The 22,635-nt window shown below is 39.9% G+C and overlaps 1 protein-coding gene across 1 annotated transcript in view; it reads right to left on the bottom strand.

The window, feature by feature from the left end:
• Positions 1–22,635, bottom strand: part of PIBF1 (progesterone immunomodulatory binding factor 1) — a 191,823-nt gene that overhangs the window by 75,103 nt on the left and 94,085 nt on the right. The window contains exons 11-13 of the mRNA XM_073663967.1: positions 15,801–15,966; positions 14,151–14,301; positions 10,816–10,906 (exon numbers count right to left, since the gene is read on the bottom strand). Of these exons, the coding sequence (XP_073520068.1) occupies positions 10,816–10,906; positions 14,151–14,301; positions 15,801–15,966 (408 nt within the window). The remainder of the gene's footprint in view (positions 1–10,815; positions 10,907–14,150; positions 14,302–15,800; positions 15,967–22,635) is intronic.

Genomic DNA, 22,635 nt, shown 5'->3' with positions numbered 1-22,635 from the left:
TCAAGAATTGAGAGTTAAGCACAATATGTATCTTCACTTCATTTGCTTTGAAAAGCTTAATAATGAATGCTAATGACAGGAGGTGAAATGTCAGGACAAGAAATGTACAACCAGAAAATCTTGTTTTTTTTCTTTCAAGATGAGCCTTGAGTGAAATAAAAATATTACGCTGATATTATTCAAGTTTCATCAAGTCTCTGTAATGTTCAAATTAAAGTGATTAAGTCCAACCTGTCCTCAACTTCCTATAAAGAAATGGAGGAAACAAAGAAATCTACACCAGCAATGGAAAAAAACTAAAACTTGCAATAAAATGCATATGAAATAAAAACACAATAATTTCCCCACTAAAGATATCTTCAGAAAGACTGCTGAATACAAATTAGAGTCATCATTAAGTAAAGGAACGCAATTTCTAAGCAAAAATGGTCAACTTACTGCCACCCTGAACCAAACTTTTGCAATCATGTCACCTTTATAAAGACAAAAACAACCAACATCTCTAAAAAAAACTCAGACACTTAGTCTAAAAAGTTATTTTAGATGGAGTCTGTCACATGGGTTAAACTAATAACATGACCTGGTGGAGTACTTGTTGAAATATAACTTTGTGGCTTCACAGAGACTTACCATTGGAAAGTAAAAAAAAAAATCCTTGATTGCTTATACAAATGAGCTGGAAAGTGCCCAGGGTGGTCCAAAGCCGGTCAAGTGCGCAAACACTCAGTAAACTCTGCCTAATAACTCACTCTTGGCTTTGATTGATGGGTCCAGAGTTCTAATGTCACTGTGGCCACAAAGGTATATTTGCACACTAGTTTAGTATCCATTTATCAACCAACTTCCTTTAGTAGCAGGGCTGTGGAGTCGGAGTCCTCTGACTCCTAAAATATATAATAAATTGGGTACAGTAGCTCAATGCAGTTTGTGGGGAATATTTTTTCATAAGAATTTGGGAAAGTTATGAAATGTCCTATATATGTCTGCCCTATTCCTGATCTAAGGGTCTAGACTTTTAGCTGAGATGAATCTGTGCTACAGTAAATTTATCACTTAAACATGAGCCTTGTATGAGGGAGTCGGAGTTGTGGAGTCGGTGTCATGGAAATTGAGGAGTCGGAGGTTTGGCTTACCGACTCCACAGCCCTGTTTAGTAGGTACTGTTTATGGAGTGGATAGGTAAAAGAACACTTAGAAAAGACTTGCTTAAAGGTCCATTTAGATGGGCCAGTTAATAAGCCACCTTTAAAGTGAGTCTGTCAGCACAGAATGACTGTTCAAACCAAGTACAGGCGCTCGGTGCACCCTTGGTGTGACCAAACATTTAAAGTGCACCTTCCCACCTACTTGTTTTCCATCTATTTCTGCTTCACTAGGCCAGAGCAGTCAATCAAAAAAGAAATAGGGTGGAGATAGGGGGAAAAAACTAGGTGCACTTAAATGTTCGGTAACACCAAGGGAGCGCCGAGAACATGCAAGTCTGAACAGTCATTCAGTGCTGAAAGACTCCCTTTAACTATACACAAGGCTATGCAGTGCTCGTTTACTAGTCCATTCACACATGCTGACAAATCTGTATGAGGAAGAACAATCATTAATCATTAATATGATGACTCTTTCCCCATACAGCATCAGTTGACAGCTTCACACTACCAATTTACATGGGATGAGATATCAACGACAATGATTTCTTTGCTAACAAAAATATCTCATCACACAATCAAGCACTTGGTTGTTCCTCAGCTAATCTGTAACAGGTTTACATGGGGTGATAATGGGGAATGAGCGTTCAATTTATATTAAAAATTGTATGCTAATCTCTAGCTTGATTTATTTCTATCACCCCACAGTTCCATGCCAAACAGTACACCCTGATCTAGGAAGGGTACTTATCACTCTTGAAGGGACTGTCCACGCTGGACAATCCCGTCTAGTTAGAAGAGCTCCCAACTGGGAGTATTGGTGAACGCGGCGTCATTTGTAATGAAATCGCCAATAGAATAGAGGTCGAACAGACGCATCTCCACTCCATTCAAGATGAAGATCTGCAAAGGTTGATTCCCGGGATCGCTCAAACCTCCAACAATTAGTAGGTGATCAATTATCCAAAGGATGCAGGATAACTTACGATTTTTTACACGGGTATCCATCACACAATATACCTTACATGGGTATCCATCATACAATATACCTTACACAGGTATCCATCAGACAATCTACCTTACACAGGTATCCATCAGACAATCTACCTTACACAGGTATCCATCAGACAATAAACCTTACACAGGTATCCATCAGACAATAAACCTTACACAGGTATCCATCAGACAATAAACCTTACACAGGTATCCATCAGACAATATACCTTACACAGGTATCCATCAGAAAATATACCTTACACAGGTATCCATCAGACAATAAACCTTACACAGGTATCCATCAGACAATAAACCTTACACAGGTATCCATCAGACAATATACCTTACACAGGTATCCATCAGACAATATACCTTACACAGGTATCCATGAGACAATATACCTTACACAGGTATCCATGAGACAATATACCTTACACAGGTATCCATGAGACAATATACCTTACACAGGTATCCATCAGACAATAAACCTTACACGGGTATCCATCAGACAATATACCTTACACGGGTATCCATCAGACAATATACCTTACACGGGTATCCATCAGACAATATACCTTACACGGGTATCCATCAGACAATATACCTTACACGGGTATCCATCAGACAATATACCTTACACAGGTATCCATCAGACAATATACCTTACACAGGTATCCATCAGACAATATACCTTACACAGGTATCCATCAGACAATCTACCTTACACAGGTATCCATCAGACAATATACCTTACACAGGTATCCATCACACAATATACCTTGCACAGGTATCCATCAGACAATATACCTTACACGGGTATCCATCAGACAATATACCTTACACGGGTATCCATCACACAATATACCTTACACGGGTATCCATCACACAATATACCTTACACGGGTATCCATCACACAATATACCTTACACGGGTATCCATCACACAATATACCTTACACGGGTATCCATCACACAATATACCTTACACAATATACCTTACACAGGTATCCATCACACAATATAACTTACACGGGTATCCATCACACAATATACATTACACAATATACCTTACACAGGTATCCATCACACAATATAACTTACACGGGTATCCATCAGACAATATACATTACACGGGTATCCATCAGACAATATACATTACATGGGTATCCATCAGACAATATACCTTGCACAGGTATCCATCAGACAATATGCCTTACACGGGTATCCATCACACAATATACATTACACAATATACCTTACACGGGTATCCATCACACAATATACCTTACACGGGTATCCATCACACAATATACATTACACAATATACCTTACACGGGTATCCATCACACAATATACATTACACGGGTATCCATCACACAATATACCTTACACGGGTATCCATCACACAATATAACTTACACGGGTATCCATCACACAATATACATTACACAATATACCTTACACAGGTATCCATCACACAATATAACTTACACGGGTATCCATCACACAATATACATTACACAATATACCTTACACAGGTATCCATCACACAATATAACTTACACGGGTATCCATCAGACAATATACCTTACACGGGTATCCATCAGGCAATATACCTTACACGGGTATCCATCACACAATATACATTACACGGGTATCCATCACACAATATACCTTACACGGGTATCCATCACACAATATAACTTACACGGGTATCCATCACACAATATACATTACATTGGTATCCATCACACAATATACCTTACACAGGTATCCATCAGACAATATACCTTACACAGGTATTCATCACACAATATACATTACACGGGTATACATCACACAATATACCTTACACGGGTATTCATCACACAATATACATTACACGGGTATCCATCACACAATATACATTACACAATATACCTTACACGGGTATCCATCACACAATATACATTACACTGGTATACATCACACAATATACCTTACACGGGTATCCATCACACAATATACCTTACACAGGTATCCATCACACAATATACATTACACGGGTATACATCACACAATATACCTTACACGGGTATCCATCACACAATATACCTTACACGGGTATCCATCACACAATATACCTTACACGGGTATCTATCACACAATATACCTTACACGGGTATCCATCACACAATATACATTATATAGGTATCCATCACACAATATACCTTACACGGGTATCCATCACACAATATACATTACATAGGTATCCATCACACAATATACCTTACACGGGTATCCATCACACAATATACCTTACACGGGTAGCCATCACACAATATACATTACACAGGTATCCATCACACAATATACATTACACAGGTATTCATCAGACAGTATACCTTACACAGGTATCCATCAGACAATATACCTTACAAGGGTATCCATCACACAGTATACCTTACACAGGTATCCATCAGACAATATACATTACATGGGTATCCATCAGACAATATACCTTACAAGGGTATCCATCACACAGTATACCTTACACAGGTATCCATCACACAATATACCTTACACGGGTATCCATCACACAATATACCTTACACGGGTATCCATCACACAATATACATTACATAGGTATCCATCACACAATATACCTTACACGGGTATCCATCACACAATATACATTACATAGGTATCCATCACACAATATACCTTACACGGGTATCCATCACACAATATACCTTACACGGGTATCCATCACACAATATACATTACATAGGTATCCATCAGACAATATACCTTACACGGGTATCCATCACACAATATACATTACATAGGTATCCATCACACAATATACCTTACACGGGTATCCATCACACAATATACCTTACACGGGTATCCATCACACAATATACATTACATAGGTATCCATCACACAATATACCTTACACGGGTATCCATCACACAATATACCTTACACGGGTAGCCATCACACAATATACATTACACAGGTATCCATCACACAATATACATTACACAGGTATTCATCAGACAGTATACCTTACACAGGTATCCATCAGACAATATACCTTACAAGGGTATCCATCACACAGTATACCTTACACAGGTATCCATCAGACAATATACCTTACACTGGTATCCATCACACAGTATACCTTACACGGGTATCCATCAGACAATATACCTTACAAGGGTATCCATCACACAATATACCTTACAAGGGTATCCATCACACAATATACATTACACGGGTATCCATCACACAATATAACTTACACGGGTATCCATCACACAATATAACTTACACGGGTATCCATCACACAATATACCTTACACGGGTATCCATCATACAATATACCTTACACGGGTATCCATCACACAATATAACTTACACGGGTATCCATCACACAATATACCTTACACGGGTATCTATCACACAATATACCTTACACTGGTATCCATCACACAGTATACCTTACACGGGTATCCATCAGACAATATACCTTACAAGGGTATCCATCACACAATATACCTTACAAGGGTATCCATCACACAATATACATTACACGGGTATCCATCACACAATATACATTACACGGGTATCCATCACACAATATACCTTACACGGGTATCCATCACACAATATAACTTACACGGGTATCCATCACACAATATACCTTACACGGGTATCTATCACACAATATACCTTACACGGGTATCTATCACACAATATACCTTACACGGGTATCCATCACACAATATACCTTACACGGGTATCCATCACACAATATAACTTACACGGGTATCCATCACACAATATACCTTACACGGGTATCTATCACACAATATACATTACACGGGTATCCATCACACAATATACGTTACACGGGTATCCATCACACAATATAACTTACACCGGTATCAATTTGTGACCTTCCTGATAGGCTGCCTTCACTTAAGAGTCATAGAGGGATTTGTCTCCTGTCTAGAATATCAGCACTCCCACATAGAATTCCAATTTATGAACAATTTGCACTTTTGTGTTAGTGTACAGATGCCATAAGAACACCTTGTATACAGGATATTGTGTATTCTTGGTGATGACGACAAATGCCCTTTATCATGTCAGACTGTGGTTTAATAAATATGACTTCTGCAGATGTCTGACAGAATCCCGGGGCTTAGTGCCTTATTCTACAAGGTCGTGCTTCCTGGGCATAAACCAACACATTGCCAGATGCTGACTCACGGCACCAGCACCAGCCAAAGGTTTTCCTGCAGCAACAAGACAAGACTCAAAGGAAACCATGTTTTATATAGCTGATAAAGTACTAAAAAGGACATGCTGAGGTAGATGAAAATACATAAAAATAAACTGAGAACATCATAAGAGGAGAGCTGGAGAAGCACATGGTAAAACATGTATACACTAGAACAGCATGATAGGCATGGAAATGTGTGTGTTCTGTAGGAAAGGCCAAATATCTTCAAAATAGACAACCTTCAACATCAGCCATATATAAAAACGACCAAGAAAAAAAATAGCGATATAAAGCCCATGACCATTGTTTAAAAGTAAAAATATGTAAATCTTTATTAAATATGTCTCAGTTAAAAGTCAATTACATAACATAGGGAGTATGAAACACAAATGACCATGTACAAAAGAAAGAAAAGAACGGACATATCACACATCTAGCCCGACTGGCCAAACAGTGTTAAACATAGTACAAACATTAAGCTCCAATTAAATTATCGCTCAAATTTCCCCATCCATCAAAGATGGTTTGTAAATCAACGCTCAATGTATGAACAAAATATGTAGCTACCTTGGGTACTAGAAGCCAGGAGCGTACCAGCGGCTGGATGGTGTACATCCACCCCAACGCGCGTTTCGGCGAACCTTCGTCAGGGGGTGTATGTCAGAATGTCAGTATAGTCCCTTTTAAATGTGCCCAAGCCAATCACCACGTGTACAGAAAGACTGGAAATTCCGTATCTAAATGCTTGACCTGAGGACCTTGAATGACGCTTGCCGTGTCACGATGGGCGGAGCAGTCCGCGGCGTCGGAGCTGGCCTTGGCGCTGCAAGTCGGGGAGCCCTCGATTGCCACCTTATACCTTTTACCCAAAAATACACAAGAATTTGAAAGTGCCCCCTGGCCGTCCGATCATTTCTGGCACAGGAAGTTTTCTGGAGAACGTAAATCGGTGGATAGACTCCAAGCTTCAGCCGCTTGTTGCCTTGCCCAAAATCACAATCAGGACACAATTATATCATGCCCACTGGTCCAACAATAAAGATGGCTTACCAGCCAATCTACAAAATAAGTCAGATCATACAAAATACATTTATATAACAGTTCAATTTCTAGAGAAGGTATCACATGTCATACATATATTGTGGCAAATATAGTCAAGGCGATATAAGTTTTTTAGTTTTTTAGTCAATATACATATCCATACACAATAATCATTTATCACATAGAGTTCTATTTCATAAATAATGCTAGTTAGCGTATAATATAACGCTATAACGGGACAAAAGTATAGGCTTCCAGCAAGAGAGAGGGGAGCACCACAGAAAAGTGGCACAGTAGGGCAGACGCTCCTATCCACCTGGCGTTTCAGCATGGTCAACATGTGAAGATCTACACTATAGAAAGCCAGCCAGTACCTTCTTCTCAGATAGATACTATCAGCAATTGGAACGCAGTCCACACTTTATAATCATCAAAAGCATGACGAAATAGTACTACTGAGAACTTGTAACAATTTATTGGATGGGCTCTTGCAATTTTAATGTGTAGGGCATGTTAAGATTGCAGTTGTTTGGTCTAGGTTAATCTTTCCACTTACCTCTCCTAGGTTTAACCCCATAATGCGCCTCTCACTCCAGTGACCAATTTACAAGATATACCTGTACTTTGAGGAGGACATGGAGGACAGAGAGTGCCTGCTCTACAAGAAATGCTATCTGGCACCATTCATTAACGATTTCTAAATCAGCTGAGCACAAAGTGGTGATGGACAAATGGAGAAGATGAGAGGTCACCAGACCAAACAGGTCTCGTAATAACAGGAAAGCCAGTATGGCTGCAACAGAGCAAACAAGTGACAAAAGTTATGAGGCTCAGATTGACAAGCCCATTAGCAGCATTAAGGCTGAAAAGTATCTACACAATAAGCATAGAGGATCACTGGGAGACTTGTATACAAATGTTTTTTTTTATTATTTATTTAGTCTGATCAGTAAGAGATGAAGAATTTCAATCAATCATTGAAAGGAAGTCATGTAAAAAACGCTATTAACCTGCAGGTATGGGGTTAATCTGTAGATTAATAGCATTCTGCAGCTGCCTGGCACCGGAACTGAGAGCCTGCAGCTGGGAGGAAATGAACTTTATTGGGCTTTCAGTCACAGGAGTGAGGCCGGCGCGGCTTCAAACATCTGTCTGTGGCTGTAACCACGTCCTGACATGGACTGACATCACACCCTAATGCTGAGCTGGCTGTCAGTCAGTGCAGGGGGTGCGGTCACAGCTATGACCGCGCCACCACTATGACTGAAAGCCTGAGGCTGCCGGGAGGAATTCAGTTTATTGCCTCCCGGCATCGCAGCTCTCCGTGCAGGCGCCATGCAGCGTCAGAAAGCTAGTAACCTGCAGATTAACCCCATATCTGGAGGTTAATAGCATTTTTTTTACATGACTAGTTGCCCTTAATGATTGATTTACTGAAATTCTTCATCTCTTACTGATCAGACTGATTGACAGCTTTCTCCTTTTACATAGTATAGGAAATAAGCTGGTATAATCAGTGGTAGGAGTAGCCTGAAGATCATGAATAGTTGTTCAACTGCAGTTGACTTGTGCTGCTTGTGAAAAATGATGATTTTATGAAAACTATTGCAAGAATAAGTAAGTGATTCAGCCTCAGAAAGAGCCAACATGCAGGTACAGAAGGAGAACGGACCGTGCCTGTGATGGCCTAAAATGTACAAATGAATGGACAAGAGGGTAGAGGCTCCTCATATGGTCCTGTAGATGGGTACAAAAGACTGTAGAGGTTGGTTTTCAGGATGATTTAGAAGATTTAGATGGTGGGCGAGAGACTGAAGTGTTGGGGTAGCAAGTTTCAGAGTATAGGTGATACATGGGAAAAACCCTGGAGATGGTGGTGTGAAGAGAGCAGAGAAAAAAAGATCTTGAGAGGCGTAGAAAATACATAGGGAAATATCAGGAGATTAGATCAGAAATGTATGGAGGGGATAGGATATGGGCAGCCTTTGCATTTCGTTAATAATTTAATATGAATTCAATGAGCAATTAGAAGATGAAGCATTTGGGTTTTGGGACGCTAAATACAATGGAGTTCAATTCTCATTTCATTCAAAATGGTGGAATAAACGTCCTAAAATAGGGTGATCAGAAACACGATTACAATGCTGACTGGTAATGTCCACAAAGACCGCTCCGTGTTGTCTGCTCAATGTATATGCCCCTCGAAAAAAAAGATTGCTCTTAATGACTGATTTATTGAAATTCTTCATCTCTTACTGATACAGTCATACCGCATCTTGTCATTATGACTTTCGGTATGTCAGGCATGCAAAGCCACATTTTAGAAATATGTGGTATTAGACTACAAGTAACGAAGAAACGTCTCATTGTTCTGGATATCAGGCTTCAAAAGCAGTCCTTCATTACCTAAAGTGTAAAATCGACACTTATCGGTGCATAAGGAAGAAACTCATCTCTTTTTACAGCTTTCTATGGAGGTATTGCCCATTGCAAATGAACAGACAATAAATGTCTGAAACCTTCTCAAGATCACAAGAGTTCAGACTGATGCCCCGAAGCTTCTGTCACCTGCGAGAGAGGTGTAATAAATCTGTCTCAGCTGCAATATATTAGGTCTTGTAGATAAACAGACAAGTATTGATACGACGACAAACAAGACTGGAATCAGCAATACTACTGTTCTGACCTAAATGACAAAGAGCAAGAACTGAACAATACAAAAAAAACACAAAAATAAGTTTTATGCTGGTAAAAGTCCCATTTTTAAGCCTTTTACTGTGGTTGATCTAGCTTGGGTAGGTTTGCTTTTAATTGACATGTTCACCAGAGCTGTGGAGTCAGTAAGCCAAACCACTCCGACTCCGACTCCGACTCCACAGCACGGCCTCAGTACTGAGCGTGAACATAAAGGGCAGCACAGATTCATCTCCCCTAAAAGCCGAGATCCCTAGAGCAGGAACAGAACAGACATTTATAGGACATTTCAGAACTTTCCTAAATTCTTATAAAAATATTTACAGCACATCCTGCATTGAACTTCTGTACCCAATTTATTATATATTTTAGGAGTCGAAGTTGGTCCATTTTATACCGACTCCAACTCCACAACAATGGGCAAAGACTCCGATTCCACCAAAATGGACACTGACTCCTACTCCACAGCCCTGATGTTCACTGTGGATCTACATTATATACTGTACAATGCTCCTGACATATCAAAGACACCTTGTCTGATCTGTGCAGACAATTCTCTGTGCAGTTACTCTTCCATACCTAATCAATACAATACCAAAACACATCTTTTTCTCTTTATAGCTGCGTAAAATATTGCAGAATACACCACATTTCTCCAATTCTTTTACCTTTGCTTCAGCCTACGCTTAGCTGTAGTAGGGACATTGGCTCCATATCCATAGGAGAATAAAACTCTTTCAGCTTCAGCTTCATCTTCCACTGTAAAAGAGAGAAAAAATAATCATTTGCAAATATTCACAAAAATAAGCTATGTACAAGTTGCATAAAATATTACAGTGCAGTTTTATTCAATGGTGGTATCTGCAGTGAGGTATCAGCTCACTTGCAGAAAAAGGCTGCTACATAGAGGAGATACCTAAATGAAAATCCCTATTATATTCATGCAGATGTCTACTTCTACTGGTTTATGAACAATATTTCTCAACCTGCCCCTAACCCATTGGAGATCAGTGGCTTTATAAAACAGAAAGAAAAACACGCACAGCATTTTATTTAACCCGTTCATAATCGGGTTATTTTCGGTTATCGTTTTTTCCTCCTCTTCTTCCCCGAACCATAACTTTTTTATTTTTCCATCCTTATAACCGTATGAGGTTGCATCACATTTTATCATGTGATGCACTGGAAAACAGGAAAAAAAATCTAAGAGCGTTGAAACTGCAAAAAAAGTGCAATTCCGAAATTGTTCTCTGGATTTTCTTTTACCATTTTCACTATACAGTAAAACGGATCTGGTGGTTTGATTCTCCAGGTCAGTACGATTACGCAGATATGAAACATGTAAAGTTTATTTTTATTTAACTGGTGAAAAAAAAATTGGAAATTTGTAAAAAAAATTAAAAAATTAAATTGTGCTTGTGTCACCATTTTCTGAGATGTGTAACATTTTCAATTTTTGGGATCTGGGGCTGTGTGAGGGCTTATTTTTTGCGCGCTGAGCGGACGTTTTTACTGATCCAGTTTTGGGGTAGGTACGATGCTTTGATCGCCTCTACATTTTGTTGCAATGTTGCGGCGACCAAAAAACCCCAGTAATTCTGGCATTTCTATTTATTTTTTCGTTACACCATTTACCGATCACATTCATTTATTTTATAAATTGAGAGATTGGACTTTTACGAATGCAGCAATACCAAATAAGTGCATTTTCATTTAATTGTTTTACTTTTAATGGGGAAAAAGGGCTGTGATTTTAAGTTTTATATTTTTTTCATATTTTTTTTAAAAACATTGTTTTTTTACTTTTTACTGTATTTGTTAGTCCTCTTTCGGGACTTGAAGCTGCGATCATCTGATTGCTTGTGCTATACAAATCAGTATATCAGCACTGCTATATATAGTGAAAATCACAATCTCCTATGAATGCCAGCTAAACGCTGGCTTTCATAAGAGTATCATCATGACAAGCACAAAGGTCTTCAGCAGACTCCCGGCTGTCATGGCAAGCCATTGGCGCTCCGGGGTCAAATCATGGGGGCGCTGATAGGTGCGAGGAATGAAGCGGCACACTGCTGGTGTGTGTTAAATGCTGATGTAAGTGATTGACAGCGGCATTTAAAGCCACGGGCGGATTAAATCATTCATCATCTACCGGGAAAGATGTGGGCTTGGCGTTCGAGCCTGCATCAAAGTCAGGGACGCAAGAAATGACATAAATGTACGTCATATGTCATGAAGTGGTCAAAGTATGATATATTAGCATTGCCAACCCCATTTCCCACCACTTAACTTGGAGAAAAACTGTAAGATCATACAGTACACTACAATATCACACAACAGTACTACAGTACAGTACAATATCTAAACTGAGCAATTCTATTTTCCTTAACAAATGGTTTACATGGCACAATCCATGCCGTTAAATGATTGGCTTGTATTTATCAGATTGGCAATCGGCAGTGGTTTACTGGCCTGTTTAGACTAGACATTTTATGCGCACAGAACGATCCTTGAATGGTTTGCATCAACTTTGTAATTTATCTCCTAAACACGAGATAGGGACCACTTGCCGATCGCTTGGGCTGCTGGGACCCCCAACGATCCCAAGAACAGTCCTCTGAAGAGTCCCACATGAATGTCGATCATGTGCACCTCCACTGAATTCATTCTCTATGGCACCGCCAGAGATAATTGAGAGCAGCATTCAGCTGGTCTTCAGCACTCCCCCATTAAGAATGGGAGCAACATTCTCAGGAATGGTGAGTTTACAGTGGTTAGAACTCCAGCAAACGGACGTTATCACCTATTCTATGGAAGGTAACTTCCAAAGCCTTTTAAAAAGATTGTTATGTGACCAGAAAATATCGGGTCATTGGAAGCACATCTCCTGTTTACACAGAACAACGTGCTGATAATTATACATTTTGCTGGTTCATCAGATGATTGCTGGCCTACCAGATGGGCTGATAGTTGGGACCAAGTGTGCCAACAAATGCTTGTTCCTCGATTATTGAATCGTCTACATGAGCCAAAAGCAAGACATGGGGTACCTGGCTGTCAGCCTCATAAAAATTAAACTGCCAACCGGTCGTGCAGATAGATTTTCAATCCCTACAGCCAGATTTAGGGTCCTCACATTTAAGAGTCACTCAGATGTCAGTGATTTTTTTTCATATGCAAAAAAGCGGACTGATTTTCATTAATGAGAAAGTAGTGTGAGACCCGTCAGGGTCCACAGAAAATCAGCTCACCCATGGATAAATGGCTCGATCTTGTAGATTCCACCAAGAAGAAAACGTGTAAATCCAGAAAAGGGTCCAAAAAATATTCTTCTTTATTTAAAGTCCATTAAAATCCACAAATATTAATAACCGCAGACGCGTTTCTGACTGATGTCCTTATTCATTGCATACATATATTGATTTTAATTAATATTTTGCATCTGATTTTGAACAGTTTGGTCAGTGTATCAGTTTTTACCATCAGACTTTCTTGTGTTTTTTTTTTTGCGTACGAAGTTTGTTAAGCTCCTATCAAACAAACATGGCATTTGGACAACACTAGGATGCGGTTTTTTTTTTCGTGGATCCATAGACTGGCACTGGTGAATTTGATCCTTGACCAGGATCAAAATCAGACATGTCTCTGCGTTTTATTGTAGACAACAGTGTCTGCAAGAAAAGACAGATATGTGAACAGCTCCAAAGACCATAATGGGTACCAGTTCTATCCTTGAAAAACATGAATAGAACTCCTAAGTGAAAAATGGTAGACTTGAACGAGGCCTTAGAAAATGGCAGTCCACCAGAGTCTTCCATCAGCTTTTGGGCATTTTCACTACATGAAAAGCACAGTTCACAGATTTCATTTATCAAGCTAAATTATTAGTTGTGACAGCCTTTAACGATATGTACGGATTAAACGATAAGATAGAAGTGTTTCCAATATCCCTATTGTGTATATGAATGCATGTGAATGAAATAAATAAAATATGAAAACTTGCTTTGTGCAGACTGCATTATGACATCATCCAATTCCTTTTCCAACTTTTCATATGTCTCCAGTCTTGCCCGCTGTTCAGAGTTCTGAGTCTGTACCTCTGTAACTCGCTTTTCTGTGGATGCTTGAAGAGCGTAAAATTCCTTGATTAAAACCTGGGAAAGAACAATGCAGAATTTTAACAAATACATTTCATATTAAGAACAAAATCATAAGGTAAAAAAAGTAGAGCTGAGAGGACTGGAATAAGATTTCTGGTGTGGCACACGGAGGTGCACGCCACTCGTCACACGCTCCATATTCAAGAGGCGTGAACCTCTTCATGAATCAGGAGCGTCTGACTCCACCACACAAGACTGGCAAGAAAAGCACTGGTCTTGATGAATCGGGGCTTAGACTACAATTATAGTGGAAAACGGATATCCGCTACAGCATTTATCCTGATTCAATAACTAAACAGAAGAAGCATCTACAGAGGCCTACAGCCCATACGGGCATTAGGAAAGTGCCTCTGCTCTGCCAGCCTGTGTGTCCAGGCAATCAATATCTCATCCAAAATTTGGTCTTTTTAGAAAATCTTTGGCTTTATTCCAAACAGGTTAAAAAAAGATTAGAAAGACACCATCTATATCTCCCTTATTATACATATATTTTATGATCTTTTTTATACATGATTAAAAAATAAAAAAATGCTATTCTCATTCTCTGCAGATGGTAGGCAATGTTTAACGACAACTCTACCGTACTGGCAGGATACATTTAAACCTTTGAAGCTTACTTGTAAGCTTAGCTGTGTAGACTGGGATGGAGTCAGCTGTGCCGGTCTACACAGACTGGCTTTAACTAAAAAATTAATACTCATTTACCTACTTCTCATTAATGAAACTCAAACCTCATGCCTGTGGTGCCAAGATCAACATTGTAAGAAAGACTAACAAAACAAAATTTAAATAACTTTATTGTCTACAATAAAAAAATATATTCCTATAGCAAGCTTTTTTTTTTTTTTTTTTTTTTTAAATTGGAGGGGAAACATCACAATTTTGACTATTTCAGACTAAATTTTAAATGATAGTCAATTAACATTTTCTGTGTTTTTAAAGTAGGTTATTGTCAAGATTTGTTTTATTTCCACAATAGATTTGTAATAGAAATGAAACATGCAACTAACAATTAGCTTTACAGAACTCTGTTTTATCACATATTTCTTTTTGTGGAACTGTAGAATAAAAAGTATAGTACTAAAGATAAGCAGCGTACTACAATAATGAATATTCTCTTGTAAGGTACATTTAATGTTTGCTGGAAATTACATGGTTAAACCACATGTCTGAACATACGCTGACATGCTTGGAACATTTGCAGAGAATTTTTTTGGCATGTCAGCAGATTTGCTAAGAAATAAAATTAAGCAATAAATGCTCCAAATCAAGAAAGACAAGGAGCACACTTGTTATAAGCAAAGAGGTGAAGCAAGGACAGAAAACAGGTCACAATACCCAGAGATGACAAAGCATAGAGGTGCACTGGATGTCTCAGGTATAAGAACAAAAAGTCTTATCAGGTCTATATCTAGTGACGATGATTGAGCAAAGAAAAATGGAAAGTATGTAACCGAGATTTATAGATAAGAATAGAATTACACTGTCCATACCTCTAGCTTTTTCTGATACTTCTCACACTCTTGTTGGCACTTCTGCAGGTTGTCCGTGGTCTCCTCCAACACCATATGGGCACGTTCAGCCTCAAAAGATTTAATCTTCGCTTGATGGAGAAGCTCAGACATTCTGCTCTCTGTACCCAGCTGCAACTGTCTATACCTGAAAAACATGGGGCACAAAAATAGTCATTGGCAAACATTTAACTAATCATAATCCGTCCAATTGGTTAGAACAATGTTCTAAGGCTACGTGCCCACTATGCGTTTTTCAAGCGTTTTTGCCGCAGAATTTCCGTAGCGAAAAAGCTTAAAAAAAGCTTGGTAATACGAGCCCCATAGTCCCCAATGATAATCCGCATTAATTTTGCGGACACGCAGCCTGATTGCCGCCATTGACTTGCATTGAATCGCTTAATATCCGCATGACTACATGTGCACATGCGGATATTAAGCGATTCAATGTGCGGATGGTACACGGGTCTGGAGAAGATGAGACTCTCCTCCAGACCCGGGTACCATAAGCACCTGTAAAAAAAAAAAGAATTTAAAATACAAAAAACATTATACTCACCTCCTGATGGCCCCCGGTCTCCATAGCGATGCGTCCTCGCTCCCCGGCAGCTCGCGATGGTCTAAAAGGACCTGCCATGACGTCATTCAGACATGTGACGGGTCACGCGACCACTGATGTCGGTGGTCGTATGACCTGTCACATGACTAAATGACGTCATGGAAGGTCCTTTTAGACCATCGCGAGCCGCCAGGGAGCCTGGAGAAGGAGACCAGGGGCCATCAGAAGGCAATTTTTTTTATTTTTACCATTTTTATTCTTTTTTTTTTAACTAACTTGGTCACACTATATAAAATCTACGCCGGTTGCATGGATTTATATTGTGTGACCAAGTTGGCAAGCACTTTTCCAAGTGATGCTAAAAATGCTTGGAAAAGAACTTGATAACCCGCATGCAGAAATGCATGTGAAGAACGCTTGACAAACGCTTCTACCTGGCAGGAAAAACGCATGTAAAATGCCCATGCGGTTTTCCTACCAGGGAGATGCGGAAAAAATCTGCAGCATTTCTGCATCGTGGGCACTTAGCCTAATGCTCCACACTGTGTCTGGCAACAAATTTATATGTATATACTAGAAGTTTAAAGCGGGTGTGGGAAAAATGCTGCAAAATAAGAATGCCTTCAAAAATAGAACTGTTAAATTTATTTTTATCAATTAACACAATTGCCTAAGTGAATGAACAAAAGATAAATGTTAATTAAATCTACATTTGGTGTGACCACTCTATGCCATCACACGGAATCTATTCTTCGAAGTATACTTGCACAGTTTTTGTAGGAACTCATAATCAGAGATCATCTATGGATGTAAGCTTGCACAAATCCTTCAGTCTCTTCATATAATCCTAGAAATACTTAATGATGATGAAATCATGGCTCTGTGAGGGCCATATCATCACTTCCAGGACTCCTTGTTCTCCTTAATGCTGAGGATTATTCTTAATGACATTTGCTGTATATGTGGGATGGTTGTCCTAATACAGAATAAATTTGGAGCCAATCAGACACCTCCCAGATATTATTGCATGATGGATAAGTATTTGCCTGTAGTTTGCAGCATTGAGGACTCCATGAAATCCCAACTCTACTTGCTGGAATGCAGCTACAAAAACTCTCTACCAGATCCCAAACTCCCTCGACAATTATCTGTCGTGGGCTCCATACACATTAGACTGTTGACTGGACCCATTGATATTGGTGGGTTTGGCTGAATGTAGTTTAATGGTATTGGAACCTTAAGCTTCCTTGGCCGACCACTGTATGTACAATTCTCAATATAGCAAATTTTTTTGAGTTGTGCTTCTTGAAAAGAGCATGAACACCACATCTTGAAACTTCATTCTGCTTTGAAAACTTTGCCTGGGAGAGACCTTGCTGATGCAGTATAACTACCTTTAATCTTGTTGCTGTGCTTAATTCGCCATGGTATATGACCTGTGAATTTTAACTGCCTTCACCTTTGTTGTATTGTTTCACTGTTCCTAATGCTTTTTATGCCTCCCTCCACAGCTTTTTTTTTTAATTCAGTTAATGACTGCGTTTCAACCTACATATGAAAATGATGATCATTATCATCTGTTTGATTTAATTGGTTACTCATACATTTAACTATAATCCTACAAAATCCCTGTCTTTGTGTATGTGTACATAGAAGAATCCACACAGTTTTGAAGGCAAAGGATGGCCACACCAAATATTCATTTGATTTTTGGATTTTCTAACTTTAGAATTTCTAACTTTTGGACAATAATAATTCTTTATATATATACACACACACACACACACACACACACACACACACACACACACACACACACACACACACACACACATATATATATAATATATACACTGCTCAAAAAATAAAGGGAACACTCAAAAAACACATCCTAGATCTGAATGAATGAAATATTCTCATTGAATACTTTGTTCTGTACAAAGTTGAATGTGCTGACAACAAAATCACACAAAAATCATCAATGTTAACCAAATGTATTAACCAATGGAGGCCTGGATTTGTAGTCACCCCCAAAATTAAAGAGGAAAAACACACTACAGGCTGATCCTACTTTGATGTAATGTCCTTAAAACAAGTCAAAATGAGGTTCAGTATTGTGTGTGGCCTCCACGTGCCTGTATGACCTCCCTACAATGCCTGGGCATGCTCCTGATGAGGTAGCGGATGGTCTCCTGTGGGATCTCCAACCAGACCTAGACTAAATCATCAGCCAACTCCTGGACAGTCTGTGGTGAAACGTGACGTTGGTGGATGGAGCGAGACATGATGTCCCAGATGTGCTCAATCGGATTCAGGTCTGGGGAACGGGCGGACCAGTCCATAGCTTCAATGCCTTTATCTTGCAGGAACTGCTGACACACTCCAGCCACACGAGGTCTGGCATTGTCCTGTACTAGGAGGAATCCAGGGCCAACCACACCAGCATATGGTCTCACAAAGGGTTTGATGACCTCATCTTGGTACCTAATGGCAGTCAGGCTACCTCTGGCGAGCACATGGAGGGCTGTGCGGCCCTCCAAAGAAATGCCACCCCTCACCATTACTGACCCACTGCCAAACCAGTCAAGCTGAAGGGATATTGCAGGCAGAAGATCACTCTCCACGGCGTCTCCAGACTGTCACATGTGCTCAGTGTGAACCTGCTTTCATCTGTGAAGAGCACAGGGCGCCAGTGGCGACTTTGCCAATCCTGGTGTTCTGTGGCAAATGCCAAGCATCCTGCACGGTGTTGGGCTGTGAGCACAACCCCCATCTGTGGACGTCGGGCCCTCATACCACCCTCATGGAGTCTGTTTCTAACCATTTGTGCAGACACATGCACATTTGTGGCCGGCTGGAGGTCATTTTGCAGGGCTCTGGCAGTGCTCCTTCTGTTCCTCCTTGCACAAAGGCGGAGGTAGCTGTTCTGGGTTGTTGCCCTCCTACAGCCCCCTCCACGTCTCCTGGTGTACTAGCCTGTCTCCTGGTAGCGCCTCCAGCCTCTGGACACTACACTGACAGACACAGCAAACCTCCTTGAAACAGCTCGCATTGATGTGCCATCCTGGATGAGCTGCACTACCTGAGCAACTTCTGTGGGTTGTAGAGTTCGTCTCATGCTACCACGAGTGTGAAAGCACAACCAACATTCAAAAGTGACCAAAACATCAGCCAGAAAGCATTGGTACTGAGATGTGGTCTGTGGTCCCCACCTGCAGAACCACTCCTTTATTGAGGGTGTCTTGATAATTGCCAATAGTTTTCATCTACTGTCTATTCCATTTGTACAACAGCATGTGAAATTGATTGTCAATCGGTGTTGCTTCCTAAGTGGACAGTTTGATTTCACAGAAGTTTGATTTACTTGGAGTTATATTCTGTTGTTTAAGTGTTCCCTTTATTTTTTTGAGCAGTGTATATATATATATATATATATATACACACACATATATACACATACATATATACATACATATATATATACATACATATATATATATATATACACACACACACACACACACACACACACACACACACACACACACACACACACACACACACTACAGACCAAAAGTTTGGACACACCTTCTCATTTAAAGATTTTTCTGTATTTTCAGGACTTTGAAAATAGTACATTCACACTGAAGGCATCAAAACTATGAATTAACACACGTGGAATTATATACTTTACAAAAAAGTGTGAAACAATTGAAAATATGTCTTATATTCTAGGTTCTTCAAAGTAGCCACCTTTTGCTTTGATGACTGCTTTGCACACTCTTGGCATTCTCTTCATGAGTTTCAAGAGGTAGTCACCGGAAATGGTTTTCACTTCACAGGTGTGCCCTGTCAGATTTAATAAGTGGGATTTCTTGCCTTATAAATGGGGTTAGGACCATCAGTTGTGTTGTGCAGAAGTCAGGTGGATACACAGCTGATAGTCCTACTGAATAGACTGTTAGAATTTGTATTATGGCAAGAAAAAAGCAGCTAAGTAAAGAAAAAGGAGTGTCCATCATTACTTTAAGAAATGAAGGTCAGTCAGTCCGAAAAATTGGGCAAACTTTGAATGTGTCCCCAAGTGCAGTTGCAAAAACCATCAAGCGCTACAAAGAAACTGGCTCACATGAGGACCGCCCCAGGAAAGGAAGAGCAAGAGTCACCAGCTTCAGAAATCGCAGGTTAGCAGCAGCTCAGATTAGAGACCAGGTCAATGCCACACAGAGTTCTAGCAGCAGACACATCTCTACAACAACTGTTAAGAGGAGACTTTGCGCAGCAGGCCTTCATGGTAAAATAGCTGCTAGGAAACCACTGCTAAGGACAGGCAACAAGCAGAAGAGACTTGTTTGGGCTAAAGAACACAAGGAATGGACATTAGACCAGTGGAAATCTGTGCTTTGGTCTGATGAGTGCAAATTTGAGATCTTTGGTTCCAACCACCGTGTCTTTGTGCGACGCAGAAATGGTGAACGGATGGACTCTACATGCCAGGTTCCCACCGTGAGGCATGGAGGAGGAGGTGTGATGGTGTGGGGGTGCTTTGCTGGTGACACTATTGGGGATTTATTCAAAATTGAAGGCATACTGAACCAGCATGGCTACCACAGCATCTTGCAGCGGCATGTTATTCCATCCGGTTTGCGTTTAGTTGGACCATCATTTATTTTTCAACAGGACAATGACGCCAGGCTGTGTAAGGGCTATTTGACCAAGAAGGAGAGTGATGGGGTGTTACGCCAGATGACCTGGCCTCCACAGTCACCAGACCTGAACCCAATCGAGATGGTTTGGGGTGAGCTGGACCGCAGAGTGAAGGCAAAAGGGCCAACAAGTGCTAAGCATCTCTGGGAACTCCTTCAAGATTGTTGGAAGACCATTTCCGGTGACTACCTCTTGAAGCTCATCAAGAGAATGCCAAGAGTGTGCAAAGCAGTAATCAAAGCAAAAGGTGGCTACTTTGAAGAACCTAGAATATAAGACATATTTTCAGTTGTTTCACACTTTTTTTGTAAAGTATATAATTCCACATGTGTTAATTCATAGTTCTGATGCCTTCAGTGTGAATGTACAATTTTCATAGTCCTGAAAATACAGAAAAATCTTTAAATGAGAAGGTGTGTCCAAACTTTTTGTCTGTACTGTACATACATACATACACTCTTCAGAATTGAAAATGCAACACTAAGAAGGAAATGTCATGGAATTATGTAAATCACAGGATTGAGAGACATGTTGATGATATGCAAATGAGGAAAGAATGGAAATAAAATTCTACATGGAATTGCCATGTGGTCTCCAGGCCAATCTATAGCTATCCTTGTGTCCAAGATAAAAGTAGGACTCATCAGTGAAGAGGCTAGACCTCCATTACAGCCACAGATCTCTATTTGGAGACTACGTAGGCAACACGATGAAGAGGCCTTCATGAGGGAATGTTGCACTAGTCCCACGCCTGGGATTTTGTGGTGTAATGTAAAGTTGACAGACCCCTCTAGTCTTTATTCCAGGTATACAACCGCTCAGCATTACATTGACTTAGTGGTAGAACCAGCGGTATAGCCATTTATCCAAATTGTCGAAGAATTGATTTTTCAACACGAGAATGCCAGGCTGCACGTTGTTGCTCTTGCTAATATTACCAGTCTGCAAAGTCTAAACGTGGTACGAGCACAACACGCTTTGATTGCTGTGTTAGCTGTAGTTACAGCTCCTCAACATGCACTTTAACTGAATTATATTTTTTTATGCACATTTGTGTTTTGGATTTTATCTGATATCAATGTTACTGTAAAAGTCAGAAGGCTGGTAAAACCTAGGATTTACCGGTCAATCTGGACATTTACCGAGGCCATCGGTAAAAGCTCAAAATGAAAAGTAAAATTGGACTTTTACCTGTGAAGTCTTGGTAAATGTTAACATTTACCGTCGAGCGTGGTAAAAGTCAGAAATATCAGGTGTGAAGATGGAACATCTGACTTTAACCAAGCGCAGTTGGTAAATGTTCACATTTACCACGGCTTCTTGGTAAATGTAGCTGAGAAGGGTGTAAGAGTCAGAATTCTGTGACTCAAAGTTACTTTTACCAACACATGCTGGTAGTTACTTTTACCAACACATGCTGGTAAATGTAAAGATTTACCAATTCGCCCAGGTAAAAGTCCAAAATAGTTCATTTATATGGAATACATCTGACTTTTACCAACGCTGTTGAGAAATGTTGAGATTTACCAAGACTTCACTGGTAAAAGTCCA

Source organism: Phyllobates terribilis, unplaced genomic scaffold (genome assembly GCF_046119375.1).
Source record: "Phyllobates terribilis strain yellow unplaced genomic scaffold, ASM4611937v1 Scaffold_2__4_contigs__length_985480577, whole genome shotgun sequence".
NCBI lineage: Eukaryota > Metazoa > Chordata > Amphibia > Anura > Dendrobatidae > Phyllobates > Phyllobates terribilis.
This window is presented reverse-complemented; position numbering and strand designations above follow the sequence as displayed.